The sequence below is a fragment of the Venturia canescens genome, chromosome 4 (genome assembly GCF_019457755.1).
Source record: "Venturia canescens isolate UGA chromosome 4, ASM1945775v1, whole genome shotgun sequence".
NCBI lineage: Eukaryota > Metazoa > Arthropoda > Insecta > Hymenoptera > Ichneumonidae > Venturia > Venturia canescens.
The window spans coordinates 24,908,396-24,926,389 of record NC_057424.1 but is presented as its reverse complement, the minus strand read 5'-3'; the positions used below and the strand labels follow the sequence as shown (position 1 = coordinate 24,926,389).

At 36.0% G+C, this 17,994-nt stretch overlaps 2 protein-coding genes across 23 annotated transcripts in view; both read left to right on the top strand.

The window, feature by feature from the left end:
* LOC122409465 (serine/threonine-protein phosphatase 2B catalytic subunit 2-like) overlaps window positions 1–17,994 on the top strand; it is an 83,853-nt gene that overhangs the window by 47,623 nt on the left and 18,236 nt on the right. For all 22 annotated transcript variants that reach the window (XM_043417063.1, XM_043417062.1, XM_043417054.1 and 19 more), the window contains 4 exons: window positions 984–1,108; window positions 13,162–13,273; window positions 13,472–13,617; window positions 17,074–17,213. In XM_043417063.1, the coding sequence (XP_043272998.1) occupies window positions 984–1,108; window positions 13,162–13,273; window positions 13,472–13,617; window positions 17,074–17,213 (523 nt within the window). The remainder of the gene's footprint in view (window positions 1–983; window positions 1,109–13,161; window positions 13,274–13,471; window positions 13,618–17,073; window positions 17,214–17,994) is intronic.
* LOC122409468 (uncharacterized) lies at window positions 7,449–11,408 on the top strand. Its single transcript, XM_043417075.1, has 9 exons — window positions 7,449–8,023; window positions 8,115–8,177; window positions 8,258–8,464; window positions 8,563–8,890; window positions 8,962–9,106; window positions 9,187–9,269; window positions 9,865–10,110; window positions 10,415–10,665; window positions 10,875–11,408. The coding sequence occupies exons 1-8, from the start codon at window positions 7,787–7,789 to the stop codon at window positions 10,663–10,665; spliced, it is 1,560 nt and encodes a 519-aa protein (XP_043273010.1). The 5' UTR covers window positions 7,449–7,786; the 3' UTR covers window positions 10,875–11,408.

The window sequence follows — 17,994 nt, the reverse complement described above, 5'->3', positions numbered from 1 at the left end:
CGATTGCATGAATAATTTAAAAATCCGTCAAAAGACCGGAACTGGTTCTTGATCCTGTACACCCCGGCTCTCGAGGGATGTCCTGATACCCATCAATTGTAACAATTGTACGTGGGTGAGAAAAATCCTTTTCCATGATTCGCTGATTAGGTGGAATATCGAGTGGAAAATTGAGTGATTCCGATCTTGTCTCTTCCCTCCACTCTGGAGGAGTGTAGGCTCAGCGGCAGAAGGGAGTTCCCTGTTGATGGTTTATAATGAATCTTAGGTGGTGGGGTGAGTGGTGTGTACGCTGTGTCATATCTTTTACAGTGCCTCCAATCTCACGATTGCTTCGGTTCTTAATACATTTTCTTTCTTGTCCAGTATGACGAGAGTGCCCATCCCAAGTAAAGTGGGGTCGTTCAGATATCGGGGTTTGAGTAGAGAATAAGGACGGTAGCCTCGATTCTGTCCGAAGGTGGAACAAATACCAGTGAATATGAGGAAGCAGGATAAAAAGGTTGTGACTTCTAGGGTGGTACTTATTTGGGGTGATTCCGAAAATTTCAACCGGACCAGGCGAAAAAAATTTCCAAATAAATAATAAAAAAAAGCTCGTGAAGCTTGTAGCCTGTAGGTTATAGAAAAAAAAAAAAACAGTCGAGTAGGTCTGAATTCTCATTGAAATTGAATGGGAGAATTCATTGTCCTGGCGGGAGTACTTCCCATTAACCTACGGGCTACAAGTTTCACGTACTTTTGTTTATTATTCATTTGGAAACTTTTTCCGTCTGATGCGGTTGAAATTTCGAAATCATCCCAAATAAGGACCACCCTAATGACTACAATAATAATTTTTTTATCATCTTCAAACGAGATATTTCATGTACAATTATGATCGAACTTGGCACGGGCTGGTTTGATTGTTAAATTAAATACAGCGTATAGTTAGTGAAGAAATGTATAAAGTAACCATTCCAATTTCCCTTTTTTGTTTACAGTATGCGGTGATATTCACGGACAGTTCTACGACCTGATGAAATTATTCGAGGTTGGTGGGCCACCACCAACAACAAAATACCTCTTCCTCGGTGACTACGTAGACAGAGGTTACTTCAGTATCGAGGTGAGTTTAAATATTAGTATTCTATCGAGAGAAAATTTAGATTATCAAAAGTTGTCGTTATCGTAATTGATAAAGTTATTTATTTGCTTTATCATTATGCTTATATGTTGACAAATTTGACCATTGGCTTGAATACAACATGATTGTAGTCCCGGCAGTCGTTACATCAATGTTGAACAATGTGTACGGGCCTTCTTCCTGATTTTCAATGACTAGGTTTTTGGAAGAAATGAAAAACATTCGCTGAGATTTCATGTGATTTGTTTTATTCACAAATAATATATAAAAAGAAAAAGAAAAATTGAGCGGTTTCTTATACAGCAAGGATGCATCGTGAAATAACAAAAGCCTTGCGCAATAGGGAAAGGCTTGCGGCCGAGAATTGGTAGGTGACGCGAGCAGAGCCCCATTTTTGCCATTTTTTCGCTATAACTTATGGGAAAAAATGTTCCTGTACGAAACGCATAACCATCAGAACAATGTACAATTATATACTTTGAAATGTATCTCGATTCTATTGAATCGATCAATGACATACACTTATTATGAATGTGGTCGAAAAATCTTGCAACGCCAAAGTTGACGAATGAAAAAAAGAAAAAAAATATCGTCAATGAGTTTCCTTGATTATTGGATAAAAACCGAATGTGCGTCGCATTTGAACTTAATTATTGAATACGAACGAGTCTTTTCTTTTTATTATATTCTCACTAGATGTGGAGGAAAAGAATGAAAATTATGAAAAAATGCAAAGTCGCGAAGGTCACTGAGGAGGATGAAAATCAAGGCCAAAAAGCCCGGTGCATATGCTTGTAACATATATCAATATAGCGTTAACCGAGTTAGCCATGCGAGTAGCGCATTACGCACGCTTCACGAGAATAATCTCATACGCACCCTTGGACAAGCGAGAATTCAACCTCCCATCGACATCGCGTTTTGGCACGCACATTGCAAAGATAAATAGTGTATTCGTGTGAGAGAGTCGCGTCTCACGATGCCGAAGAATTACCTCGAATCTTCGCGCCGTCGTCACCCAGCACGCATCACATTTCGAGCCTCTCTTTTTTTTCCTCGCCTGCTTCTCTTCCTCTCTTCCCTTGCTTGTCTCACTCGTCGCGTCTCTTTTTAGCAGCACCACGCCTCACCGCCGAAGTTTGCCTCATATATTTACAATTTTATACATTTCCTCCGCGCGCACCCTCGATCCTTCGAAATTCCTGAAACCCAATTGTGAAATAAACACATACATAAAACAATGCGCGAAAGGTTAAGGATGTTAAAGCGGGTCGTACTAGTCAATGGACAGTCTTTGACCATTTTTTTTGGAAGAAATTACCACAGGCAATTATATGTAGCATAACATTATTAAGAAATGTTATAATGATTTTTGAGCGGTAAATAATATTCAAGTTCATTTTATCATGGAAAAGATTTTGTGCAGAGTTGTTAATATGACTCGGTAGTGCATTGTGAAAAGTTTACATCTGACAACGTTGGGCGTTGAGGTTCCCATAACCTCAAGTTATTATGTCAACAAAATGATCCGGCATAATATTCACGCCACTCACGGTAGAGAGATAAAGGGAAATTTATTTCCAAACGATCGATCCCATACCTTTTGAGACCTCTCAATAAAAAATCTTACGCATATTACCAAGCATTTGATGAAATGAAATTTATTTTACAAAAATATACCATCCCAAATTCCGTGTATTTTTTCATTTTCCGTTTATTAATGAAAAAAAGAGTCTATCTCAAAAGAATTTTTGTATACACAATGTGCAAACCGCCTTTCTCAGCCAATTGAAATATTTTCAAAACGCAAATTATATACATTTGTTTGCACTAATGTTTAGTTATTTTATGAATGCAATTATTTCTTCGTAGTTTTTATATCACTTGAAATGCTGTATATCAAAATATCGTCAATTTTTTTATTTGGAGTGAGCCTCTGACAGTAAAGTTAGGTTATGTACAGATGTATACATATATAGGTTGTGCGACGTTGCCACAAAATCCTCAGATTCCGTGAGCATTTGTCGTCTTTAACTTTATATTGCTAATTCAGATGTCCGTTGACCCCTTTTTTTAACCAACCGTTAGAATCCTGAGGGTTCAATTCATATAATAGATTTTTTTTATTACCGACATCTGATATAGAAATACATTAAATTTTGAGTTGTACAAGCTTCGAAGCCATTGCGGCTATAGGCGACACGTAAAATTGTGTTCTTTTTAACTAATAATATTTCGATTAAATAGTCGATAAGGGAAAAGGATTCTGTGCTTGCTTGTTTGCAAGTAGATGTTGAGATTCGTCAAATCTCGTGATTGGTGGCATAGGTATAGGGGAGACCGGGGCAAAACGGGATACCCGAAAAATGAGAGAAATTTTTTTTGTCTTTTTTTTTCAATTTTTATACTCGTCTGAAAAGATCATGAAATATATTTTTTCCAAATTATCTTGTTTTTTTTTGGATTTTGATTTTTTTCCCCCAAAAAATTCGTTTTTTTTTTTCATATTCTCTTTTTTTACATAACTTCCAAAGTGAAAACGTTTTTGCACAGACATACAAAAAGTATTTGTATATCTGCAATTACTGCCTCGCAAATATATGTTCGCGGACCATCATGTGTGGTATACACCTGCACATGAATCATGTGCCCACTCCGTACAATCCACTGAATCCATGATTCAGTGGATAAAGAATACAATGTTTTACAAAATAAACATTGGCAATCTTCGTTATTATTTATATCATTAATTTTTAATTGAATTACAGAGGGTGCGTTCGATGTATGTTAGAGCGTTTTAAGCGCTGAGAACGCTCACAGCGTGCGCTCGACTTACGTTTGAGCGCTGTAAGCGCTGAGATCGCTTTCAACGCTTACAGCGGTAAGTCGGAAACACTCGGTTACGGGTGTAAAATGCACCCAAGGTGCATTGAATTAACCCTCCGTTGACACACATGCATATTTTTCCCGCACCTCCCTAGGCACACATGGGTCTACAATGTCCTACCATACCTAGACTAGTTTAAAAAATCTGAAAAAATTTAGGAATGTAGTTTGATATCTATAGAAAGAGAACATGCGTTAAGAAATGGATAAAAATTAATCTCTATTATTTTTATTCAATGAAAAATGATACAAAGAATGAGAAATTCATTAATTCACTTAAGAAAGCATATCTTTTCATTAAAAGAATTTAAAAAATTAATAGTGTCCTATATTTTTGTTGATATATAGTTGTTGATATATATTTTCATTATAGTAGATTAAAAATATATATATATAGCATTATGAAATTCAAAAAAAAGTTTAATTATTTGGCTCATTGAAAAACGGCAATCTTTACTCGAAAATTGGTTCGATTTTGGTTTTACACTTAGGTATAGTCAAAATTCATCACTTTTTTATGTTTCGGTTCAATACTATAGTTTATTCATAAAAATTGAATTGATACTGCTTACGGTTACTTCGATTATATTATAAATTTATTAGATTGAAAAGTTAAACTCAAAAAAGTTGTAAAGCGGCACATTGTGATTTTTTTTTTTATTGAAAGGACACTGTGATCTTCCTGAGGCTTTACATATACTGTTGCAGTAAATATATTTGTTTATGAGAGCCGTTTGAAAATTCTGTGGGCAGCACAACAGCTCTATGTTTTATTTCTTTATTTTCAATCAACTCTATCGGTAATTAGTCTATTGGAATAATCTCTATTTATAAATATCTTCTTTGGGAATAACTGTATGACTAATTAAACTGACTTGGGAAATAACTCTATCTTGAATATTTCTATGTTAGATCATCTTTTTTAAATTATCTTTATGTTGAGTCATTTCTATTCGTATACAAATCTCTGCTTAATTATTAGCAAAAAAAATCTCTATTCCGATAAAACTAAGTTTTTTCATCGCTACTCCTGTACAACTTCATTTTGATAAAATTTTACTCACATGAAATAATCGACAATCACGTCGCGCTGCTATATTCGACGAATACATTATCTTTTGCCGATATGGTAGAGGGAATAAAATTTTGTATACTGGTAACCCGAATGATTACATCGTCTCGATCACGGCGTCGTGTCTAAATGTTATTCTGCTGAAACTTTTTCTTTATTCATAGGAATAAAATATGTAAGTTTTTGTTTGATAGGAAGAAATATTAGAAATACTAACTGACTTTTTAAAACTTAAACGCAGCAGGGAGCCTTCAGACGCAGCCCCGAGTATCGTGGTTGTGTCCGAATACATTTTTAAAGGGGATTCGTTTCGAAGCACTCGTTTATAAATGCTTTTGATAAATTTTGAAACCACGGTGTAATTCAACACATTCAAAAAACGAATGTGGCAAATTTATGTATGTTTCAGGGTCGTGCAATTTTTTTTCAGGAATGACTGATTCATTAAAAAAAAAACAAAACATTATATACAAGGGAAATAATCGCAATCGACATATTTTTGCTGATTCAACAGGTAGGTTCATTTTATTTTATTATTACCAATAATAGTAATCAACACATAGTACCGATAGTGAATTACCTTTGGACACATTTTTTGTTAATTGTGGAAAAAACTTCCCATCCTCTTACAAGAATATAAATTGGACCGTGAAACATCCCTCGATTAAGTTCTAATAGTTACGAAGCAAAACACAGATCGTAATAGTTTATAAGCAATACAGATATTCGTAACACTAGCGAATGAAAACAATCTTGAGCTGGTAAGAAGAAGAATGAAAAAAAAACTTCACTGTTTCTCTTTCAAGAAGAACCATGTTACTTGTTTATATTTCGTGGTTGGAGGCGCATTCTTTCAAGGCTGCAATTACCGGTTCACGGATATTTATGGTTGACTTTTACGTGAATCCATTTACATTTAATTTGTGTTTTCCTTAACCAAAATCGTCACAGGAAATTTGTGTTTCCCACTATGCGGAGCACATACATATGTAGATGGTGTAGATCTTCATGGTATGTGTATTTATTGTATACGTATCCCAAGAATTGTCAATAATGCCGAAAATGCCGAAATAATGTCAATTTTTCGAGTCAGTCCAAGATCAATGTTTCAGAGACATTCAAAGAGTATCTGAAAATAGCCAAATGCCGTGGCATTTCTCAATTCTCGATGCACGGGGAAAAAATCATAAACGATCATGATATTTTTAGTAAAATCAATTTTTTTCCCCCGTATATTGGAAATCAAGAAAAAACAGCCGCGCATCTAATTGGCTATTTTCAGATACACTTCAAATGTGTCTGAAACATTGATCTCGTGTCGACTCAAAAAATTGACACATTTTCGTAATATAAAGAAGTCAAAAATACAAAATCACTTTGGCTAAAAGAAGAAAAATGATTAGAATTCCTGGTCAAAGACCAAATTCTTCGCGGTATACGTACAATGGATATACGTACCATGAAGATTCACACTATCCATCAAGACGATATGTATGTGCTTCGCATAGTAGTAAACACAAATGTCCCGTATCGATTTTGGTTGGGGAAAATGGTGATTTAAGTGTTAATGGAATTCACGTGCATCCAAAGCCAACCATAAATGTCCGAGAGCCGATAATTGCAATTCTGAAAGAACACGCCTTAAACCACGAAATACAAGCAAGTGACATTGTGGAGGCAGTCTTCGACGAGTGAGTTTCAAAATGATATATTTCAAATTCCTGTTTTTTGAAAACTATGGAGTCTTTTGCAACTTTTTGCAATTATCTTTTGCAACTTTTTTTCTCCTTGATAATTTCAGTTGTATTTCGAAATTCTCAAGTTTTGAGGTTTTTTCTAGAGATGCTTTTTTTTTAAAGTTCTTGTAAAAAAATTTAGAGGGGAAAATTTCGTCAAGTTGTATATTATTATGAATCGAGATTAGGAGATATACTCTCGTTCAAAAATTTTGGTTCACCCATCGAAATTTCTACCCACGCTAAAAGTTCGATAATTCGGTCAAAAATCAACAGAATCGAATTTAATAAATGTCATTTCAAGGAGAACAAATTGAGCTTCCATTTTCCGCTTCTTGAATTTTTTCACGAATTATTTTTAACTGGCATGCGCTTTAGAACAGCGCCGTTTTTTAACAAATTTTTGGCCTTTGTAAACGGGCTGCCAATGTAGTAGAAATTTTTATCTCTACTTTTCTCAATGACAGCTTAGAAGGGGATGGAAAAATCTTCATTTTTGTTTTTTTTTTAAATATCGTATGATTTTTTTTCGCTCGGTTATCCTAATTTTAGCTGAAAGCGAGGAGTTGTAAAAATTGTGGCACATTTCGAAAACTTTGGGAGTTCCGAGGAAATGTCAAGAGGGTGTAAAGTCGTGTCGCATATAATAAACTTGTTCTAATTATTTTAGATTTTTTTTGAAAATTTTTTTTCGATCTTTTTGGTCAGGTTTTGACTGACAGTAACTCGAGAATTATGGAGTTTGGGATAAATCTTCGAGAAGGAAAAAATGTTCATTCTATAATTTTGAACTCACTGACATTTAAAAAAAAATTTTTGTCGATTTTTTCCAACGTCATTTTTTGTCACGTCATGGTAGCAAAACAATCAACAATTGTTTTTGGATGGAAGCTCAAGATTAATTCCCACAGATAATAGTGTAGCATTTAACAAAATAATTATAGATTTCCGGAAATTATTGGAGTGATGAGTCGGAAAGCAGCGCATCAAATTATAAATCGACAAAGATTAATCATTCGGCCGCCCATTCCCGATTCAATGAGGGATCTCGGAACTATGCTCCAAGATTGGACTGTTTCTAGAAATATATATAAGGGCCAATTTACAGCTGATGACGGCTCCATTGGCATTGTGTTTTATGATGATGATATGCTTCAGCACTTTAATCTTGCCACGGAACTCCATATAGATGGAACTTTTAAGGCAATTTAAAAATGGACAATCTATGAGAAATACATTTAATTTATATTAATTACAAAATGTAATTCATCACTTGAAATTTTAATATTTTCAGTGTGTTCCAAGGTCCCCAAGAGCCTGTCAATTACTTTTAATACATATAAGACGAGCTGATATTGTAAGCGAATGATTGTAATGAATATGCATAAATATTCTATAGGAAATTAGCAACTAATCATCGGTTTATGATTTTTAAAGGGTTTCCCAGTGATATTCGTGCTATGTGAGAGGAGGACGGCGAGTTTTTATAAAGCGATGTGGGATTTTATAAAAATCAAGGCACCTGGGCTGGTTGATCACTTAAATGTCATAAATTCAGACTATGAACGGGCAATTCTTTCAGCTAGTCGCTCGGCTTTTGGTGAAAGAATTCACATAAGAGGCTGCTGGTTCCATTTTATCCAAGTAACAATTTGAATAAAAAAACTATGAGAGATTTAGAATATTGATATTTGGAAATTGTGAAATAATAATTATTAAAATCTCATTACATCGTTCTGAAGGCAGTAACGAAGAAATGGAAAAAGTTGCGCCTACCAAGGAACGAAGACGGGAACAGTGTTCTCCAAAAAGCATGGGCGATCGCTTTATTGCCCGCTGAGAATTTTGCAGAAGCAATCCAAATTATTTCAGACAGTGCAAGGCAACTCCAACTGGATCGCGCAAAAATAAATTCTTTTATTGCTTACTTGAAAGGGTTTTGGTTACGCCAAGCAAATATCGTTTCTGTCTACGGTTCAGCTGTTCGCACTAACAATATAAGCGAGGCGTGCCATCGTCACCTAGTAAGAAGATTGGGTGGCATCCATCCACCGCTCTCAACTTTTATACGTATGTTTTTACTTGAAATTATTCTCCCTTCAAGTTTTGAAGAAAGATAACCACATTATTCCCATATGCAGCTCTACTTGTCAAATATATGAAAAAGATCAGCATTGATTGGCAAGAATTAAATGCAGGCATAATTCATAATCGTCGACGACAGGATGTCCAACGACCCAGAGATCGTCATATCAGTCATCAGCAAGAATTACTGCTAAGCAATCGGTAAATATAGTTCAAATACTTGAAATCGTTTTTCGGAACAACTGTAAATTTTAAAATCAAAAATGTTATCATGCTTGCAGTATTAGCATCTTAGATTTTCTTACAATCAGTGTGCCACGTACAGAACGAGAGGAACTCGACGTGGATTTAAATTTGCAAGAAGGTAAATGTTATTCATCGACTACAAATATTTTTTTATTCATAATATAATATAATACGAGAACCCGTGGCAGTGGCTCGAAAAATGTTGCGGAAAATATGGCCAGCATAAGCATCGCCACACTCTTGTATGATAAAATATGACGGTGTACGGTTATTTCTTTCAAATCTCTCACAGAGGAACGAGTACGGTAATGAATACTAATACGCCAAGGACACTTTTTATTTTAATAAAAATTTTTTTCTTTCCCATTGGTAATTTTATGAATTTTATTTCTTTTGGGCCCAATGTAGATGATGAAATTAATGAAATAGAAGATGAATTAATGGATGAAAACTTGATCGGTCCTGTAGAACAGGACGATAGAAATGAACCGAGAGTGAATAATATTCTCCCCGGTAAATAAATATTGTTAGTTATTGGGATGAAGAAAATTGAAACAGTTGATAGAATTAACAAAAAAAATAATCAATGAATTATGAGAAAAATGGGATAAACACGATGTGTTGAAGAAATTTTACCTCAAAGAGAAATGTTGTGTTTTACTTTGTCTACTAACGTTATATGTTTATACTGTTTTTATAATTTTTTCCATAAGTACGCCGACAACCACGAGTACGTAGAGCTCGTCAAGAAATTGCAGCCATTCCGGGTCCACCTCGTCGCCGTGGACGACCACGGCGAGGAATTCCGGTTCCGCCATTGGAACAGCTGCCGCAGCCACTTCAACAAGAGCAGGAGCCACGCGAGGAGCGACCAGTTAACCAGCAACTACCGCAACTACCAGAGGATCAGTTGGAACATGTTGGAGATGCGGTGCTGGAAAGAGAACAACCAGGCAGGGGTGGGCAGCAGTCGATTTCAAAATATAAAAAAATACTATTAGTTGAAATTTAAAAAACAATCCGAGTTCAAAACTTAATCTAATTGTTTCTGCGACTTCACTAACTTCCTGTTTATGTATTCGTAATATCTCCCAGCGTATTTACGACAGGCACTCTTTTTTAATACATAATTGTACCATTTACATGGGAGCCAATGGAGACTGTGGCGAACACGCTTTTTTTGGAAGATCACTAAAGCCAGAACATAACCGCGCATTTGTCATTGCCGTTCGAATTCTTATATTCAATTCATATTACATGCAGATATAGAAGAAGATGATGCACCACCTCAGATAGATCCCAATTCTTGCAAGATTTGTCTGAACGCACCCGCAAATATAGTGTATCTTCCCTGCGCCCATCTATGTGCATGTTTGAGTTGCTCTCAAACAGTGCAGAGAACCCATGAAAATCGGGTCGAGGAGGCTCTTTTAAATGGCGAAGAGTATCCTCAATTTCTGAGATGCCCTCTCTGTCGAGGACATGTGCAAAATACTGTACAGGTTTATACTTAAGTAAGTTAATATTGAATAAAACAATTGATTTTTCTATTTATGGTATATAGCAGACGTTGATATGTATCCTGATGGTTTCAACTTTTTTTTGCTATACTTGGAATCGAGACCATATTTTTCGATGTTTTTTAGAAAAGGAATCATTTATTGCTGCTGTTTTTCTACAAGAAATTATTTGTTGCTAGAATCTGTTATTTTTTAATTCGCAGAAAGTTACTTCCGGACTGCATCCAAAAGAAGAGAAAAAAAGTTCAAGGGAAAGATAGGCCAGAGTCTCTCGAAACCTTAAGATTGGGCTAAGCTACAAATGGCAGGAAGAAAGAGAAACATCTCGTATATCGACGATCCAGATTTCACCCCCACTATTTTTCTCCGCCATCTGCTCCGTACCTTTTTTTCCGACGCCATTTTATTTCAATTTGTTCGATAAACCTTGTTCTTCTTGAAAGAGAAACAGTGAAGCTTTTTTTTCATTCTTCATTCTTACCAGTTCAAGATTATTTTCATTCGCTAGTATTACCAATACCTGTATTGCTTATAAACTATTACGATCTGTGTTTTGCTTCGTAACTATTAGAACTTAATCGAGGGATGTTTCACGGTCCAATTTATATTCTTGTAAGAGGATGGGAAGTTTTTTCCACAATTAACAAAAAATGTGTCCAAAGGTAATTCACTATCGGTACTATGTGTTGATTACTATTATTGGTAATAATAAAATAAAATGAACCAACCTGTTGAATCAGCAAAAATATGTCGATTGCGATTATTTCCCTTGTATATAATGTTTTGTTTTTTTTTAATGAATCAGTCATTCCTGAAAAAAAATTGCACGACCCTGAAACATACATAAATCTGCCACATTCGTTTTTCGAATGTGTTGAATTACACCGTGGTTTCAAAATTTATCAAAAGCATTTATAAACGAGTGCTTCGAAACGAATCCCCTTTAAAAATGTATTCGGACACAACCACGATACTCGGGGCTGTGTCTGAAGGCTCCCTGCTGCGTTTAAGTTTTAAAAAGTCAGTTAGTATTTCTAATATTTCTTCCTATCAAACAAAAACTTACATATTTTATTCCTATGAATAAAGAAAAAGTTTCAGCAGAATAACATTTAGACACGACGCCGTGATCGAGACGATGTAATCATTCGGGTTACCAGTATACAAAATTTTATTCCCTCTACCATATCGGCAAAAGATAATGTATTCGTCGAATATAGCAGCGCGACGTGATTGTCGATTATTTCATGTGAGTAAAATTTTATCAAAATGAAGTTGTACAGGAGTAGCGATGAAAAAACTTAGTTTTATCGGAATAGAGATTTTTTTTGCTAATAATTAAGCAGAGATTTGTATACGAATAGAAATGACTCAACATAAAGATAATTTAAAAAAGATGATCTAACATAGAAATATTCAAGATAGAGTTATTTCCCAAGTCAGTTTAATTAGTCATACAGTTATTCCCAAAGAAGATATTTATAAATAGAGATTATTCCAATAGACTAATTACCGATAGAGTTGATTGAAAATAAAGAAATAAAACATAGAGCTGTTGTGCTGCCATTCTGTGACGTCATAAAACTGGCATATTCGCGTATATAAGAGTAGCGGCAGGGCTCGCGCTGGCTTTTCTTTTGCGCTGCAGTTTTTCCTTTTAATACTTGGCGTCGAGCCGCTACCGCGTCTCTTAATAAGGAAAAAATGAAAGAATTAAAAAATAGTTTTTTTTTAACCACTATAAGATATATACTGCAGATCCAGACACACATGGATCTGCAGTATCCACTATCAATATAGGCCAAGGTTGCTAATTGGTGCTTGAGTTCCTCTCTCCAATACAATTTTTTAGGCAGGGATAACAATCCGAAATATGATCTAGCCGTCGGGACCTACCGATTTACAGAAACAGATCGGACACCACAGACCCATGTGTGTCAACAGAGGGTTAAAATCATAGTAAAAAAAATTTCATGAGTTTTTGAGAGATACCCCTTTTTGCCTCGGAGTTTTGTTTTTTTTTTTTTTTTTGAAAATTGAAAAGAATTCCAGTACATTTCCTAGTTTTTGGGAGTAAAAAATAGACAGAGCTTCCCAAACTTTTCTGAAAAGTTCAATATCTCCTTAGATATCCCGTTTTGCCCCGGTCTCCCCTATATGACGTCGAAAAACTTGAAAGATAATTCGTAAGACTAATTTGACCAAGCGAGTATGGGGATTAACCAACCTGAATTTTTGAAATTTCTTCAGCACTCTGCGCGAGACACCGCGTGTCTTCTTGTACATAATCGTTAAAATCTTGGCGAAGATCTCTCTCTCTCTCTCTCTCTCACTTACGGTGTGGGCTGTGATCGCATCACTTAATCTCTATATTTAAGGTCTACCCCCCTCAATTCTTGTAAGCTGCGTAAACTGCGTAATCCAAGGAAACTTCGTCACTGTGTTTATCGGTAAAACGATATTATTTATCTTTTTAATTTCATATTTCAGTGCGTATTGTACCTGTGGGCATTAAAACTCTGCCATCCAACCACACTCTTTCTCCTCAGAGGTAATCACGAGTGCCGACATCTTACGGAGTATTTCACGTTTAAACAAGAATGTAAGTTCATTTATTTACATTATTTCATACACAAAAAATATAGCAGTTTTCATTTTAAGTTTCTCGTATTAGTTTATTATCGGATTAGTTTCTCGTATTATTTTTTCAAACGATTTGCATAACGAGACGTTTTTTTTCCTCCGATCAAGTATCGATGCAATGACAATTATTTCATATTTCTCGTTTTTTTTCTTCTAGGCAAAATAAAGTACTCGGAAAAAGTTTACGACGCTTGTATGGACGCTTTTGACTGCTTACCACTGGCAGCTCTGATGAACCAACAGTTTCTATGTGTGCACGGTGGTCTTTCGCCAGAGATTCACCATTTAGACGATATACGAAAAGTGAGTAAAATTCCATCGATCAAACTACATTTGAATTAATTTTATGATGAAATAATGGGGGAGAATTTCGCGTCATCGTTACAAAAGAAAAATGAGAAAATGAATGACAACGAGAAAAAATGTTCAAAAGTGTGACGCAAAATACCAAAAAAAATCGAATTTCACATCTACGTTCGATAAATCACGCATGCATATAGTTGATGATTGCTAATAATGTATTGCCATACATTGATTTAAAAAAAAAATCTATCCAATTGGCAGAGGTCTGGAGGGAATTTCGTCAATTTGACATACGCACGTGGAATGCCTCGGATATACTGAGTGAGACGAAACACGTTTTCTCAACCCCTTATATGATACGCTCGATTGTTGAAATCGGCGGCCATATTGCAAAACTGTCAACAGCTGACGAGCTCGTTAGTTCGGTGAAGCGCATGAAAGCAATGCTAGTAGAGCGCTTATGTCGTCGACAATCAGCATTCTATCGAACTATATTTCCTATTGCATCAATTTTTGCAATTATTAAATTTTCATTAAAAAAATCAAATATTGATGAGATTTAAAATGAAATAATTTGAAGGGCAAAATCATTGTTAGCGCAATTTGGTCGAAATTTGAATACTAAATTTTTACTAATTGTCAGTTGCTTCTAGTTCCTAAACGGATTGAGACGTTTCAAAAATTTTCCTATTCGTTTCCTATTCAGAAAAAACTTATCCAAATATATGAGTTTATGAGTCGGCACCAAAAAAAAAAACGTAAGTGCAACCTCATCCATCTCATATCTATCTTCGGTGCAATGAATAATGAGGAGGTGCATCAATTATATAGCTGCAACCCGAAATGAAATCTGCTTTTCCCCAGACGGATAATAATCGAGACCGATTATTACCGCACGCAACTCCCCCACCCTCCTTTCCTACTTTCCTTATCCTAAAAATTTCACCTCGTTCTCAAGCTTTCCTCCGACGGGGGGGTTTATTGGAACTCATTCTTCCGCGCAGTTGTTGTTTTTGCATCGACTGCTGATTCCAAATAATTTATATTCAACAGGCTTGACGATCTTCTGGCGAAATGGTACAATTCGATTCCGCCGCTTATTTCCAATTTCAAATTCTCAAGCGTTTTTTTTTTCCACTGAGAAAACTAGAGTACATTTTTCTCTTTAATGACACTTTCAACACTATATATATATGGGCAGATCCATTACTTTTCGACGAAAGTGTGCGCGGTTAGGTCAGCGATTTTAATAATGATTTTTTCCGTGAAAGTACATCAGAAAAGGAGACGATCCTCAAAATTTGAACCCGATTCGATCAAACCTGGCCGCTGGAGAATTTTTTGAAATTTTAAAAAGGTCAGTTTTTTGATCATTTTAAAAAATTTGCATTTCAGCGACAATATCACTCAGAGATTCCGTTCAAGCGGCATTCTTTTTGGTGAACGTCCTACTTTTAAGAAAAAAAATATATATTAGTGATAAAGTCAAATCCGGCTCAGTTGGAAGCCATCAAACTAAACGACTGAATCAACAAAATTTTACCTGTTTTTAAAATTCTCCCAAACCTACCAGTTGCCGAAGGGAGGGTTACATAACATATGATTTTTTTTGTGTGGATGTATTCTGTTGATATCTGCCCTGATTTCCCCCGATTGCTTCGATTTCGTCACTATAGAGCCATCCAAAGATGATCGATTTTTTAAAAATCGCTATGTCACTTTGTTCTTCGAACTTGGATCTGGTTCAAATTTACAGGAAAGTTTCTTTGTTATGTCCCAAGGAAGCCTTGAAAATGTCAAGTTGGGAATCGAGCTTGGAACCGGGTTATGAATTTTCGAACAACAGAACACATCCACACAAAAAAAAATCACCTGTCATGTAACCCTCCCTTTGGCAACTGGTAGGTTTGGAAGAATTTTAAAAACAAGTAAAATTTTGTTGATTCAGTGGTTTAGTTGATGGCTTCCAGCTGAGCCGGATTTGACTTTATCACTAATACAAATTTTTTTTCTTAAAAGTAGGACGTTCACCAAAAAGAATGCCGCTTGAACGGAATCTCCGAGTGATATAGTCGCTGAAATGCAAATTTGTGAAAATTATTAAAAAACTGACCTTTTTGAAATTTCAAAAAATTCTCCAGCGGTCGGGTTTGATCGAATCGGGTTCAAATTTTGAGGATCGTCTCCTTTTCTGATTCCGATGTACTTTCAAGGAAAAAATCATTATAGAAGTCGCTGACCTAAGCGCGCACACTTTCGTCGAAAAGTAATGGATCTGCCCATATTTGCTCTTATCGTTTCTAATTCTCAGAGTAGCAAAATATTCCATTACGGAAATGAGGTGGCGGATGCTCTATATTTTTGTATTGCGATTTATAGCGGCGCGTGCAGGGGTTCGTCCTTGCACGTGGTATCGATTTTTATTTTTTATTTCTCACGTCTTTTCCTTTTTATATTTCTTGGATATATTTTTGTGACTTATTCCTCCAATACCGTCTATTCACTTCTTTTCACGATACCTTCAACCAGCTCATAATACTGCATTAAGTATGGCGAGACTTTTTTTTCTCTACTTTGCCTAATCTGTTGAATTTTGAAGATGGAAAACTTACTAAAGAGCAGAGCGGAAATTCGAGTCGCACTAAAATTTGGATAGTATTTTGAAATCAAGAGACGCAGTAGCGGCTCGACGCCAAGTATTAAAAGGAAAAACTGCAGTGCGAAAGAAAAGCCAGCGCGAGCCCTGCCGCTACTCTTATATACGTGAATATGCCGGTTTTATGATATGACGTCACAGAATTTTCAAACGGATCTCACAAACAAACCATTTCATGAAAGAACCTGAAAATTGGTGACGAATTTTTTTCAATTTTTCCCTTTCCATTGGTCTTCGTTGCAAGTAAATCCGTCCAGTCGATCCTGAGATATGTAACGTTAGTGATTTAAAATCCTATTACATACGATATTTCTGGACTTTAGATCACGTATCCTAGAAAATGTCTATTTCTCGGTTTTGGCCATGTTAAATCGTCGGAACCGGCATCACTCGTGTGGAAATGATTATCGCTAATCTCTTTGCTTAGCGTCGAAGGCTGGCGCTACGCGCTCGCTTTAATTCTGACATCTCAATGATCCATGAGGCAACGACATTTCGACAAAGGAAAAAGGAGAAGAAAAAATAAAAGAATTATCGTGTTGCATTCGTTTCAAAGGAGAATCACTATAGTTGTTTTTCTTGAAATTAATTTTCCTGCTTAGATAATCATAGCTATACATTATTGAAATGACGAACAATTCCCTTTTCCCTACCGATATTTACTATAATGTAATCTGCATAGCGCGGTGAAACTATGCACGCATGAAATGTTATACTTCCGGAAGACCGGAATTACGAACTCGACGCGGATTACGCGATTACGCGTGAACCAACAGTCATGAAATATTTTCTTTTTACAGTTGGACAGGTTCAAAGAGCCACCAGCTTTTGGACCGATGTGCGATCTCCTGTGGTCTGATCCTCTCGAAGATTTTGGAATTGAGAAAAATGCGGAACACTTTTCTCACAATAGTGTCAGAGGTTGTTCATATTTTTACAGGTGAGTTTAGATTATACGATTATTATTATTTTGTCCCAATAATATTTGATATTATTTCTTTGCTTGTATGCGACAGTGCTGTTTTCCGAATTTTTCGGTCAAATATTGTTTATATTTCGTAATAAATGAGAGGGTAGTTAGTAAGGTTCGAAGAAGCAATTAAAATGAAAAATCTTACGCGGATCAACACACAGAGAAAGATGTGCTCGATACAGATGGAGGGAGGGGGGATTTGCAAGAACTTGCGGGGAAACTTGTCAAAAAAAGCGTTAAATAATCGAGTGCTTATATTTGATATTAAGCGGGCGAGAGTCGCAACCATGCATGCGACTCTTTTGATAATTCCATCGTAGGTATGGTATAGCGTTTGAGAGCTTGCCTCACCTTGGCACGAATATTTTTCACACTCGTTTGTGCGAATCGCGCGAAACTGGCGCGACTCGCTTGCTCGCCCTTCCCGGTGGTGTCTATTATATCATCTAGATACGCATACCAATCTTGTTCCTTCCATCGAGGTCTTTTCACAGACCTCACAGACGTACACAGATATTTGTCACTACGGAACACAGCTTGGCGAACAAGCCTTACGCGAAAAATATACGTACGAAATAAAGTAAGAAAAAGGGGGGGGGGGGCGTTGAGCGAGGCAAGAGCCTCCAAAAATCAATACGACGAGGGAAGCGAAAACGATCAATTATCCGATGCTCTTGAAGAGAGGAGATGGAAAATAAAAATTCACATAATCGGTACAGTGGAATTTGAGAGCATCGAGACATTTGAT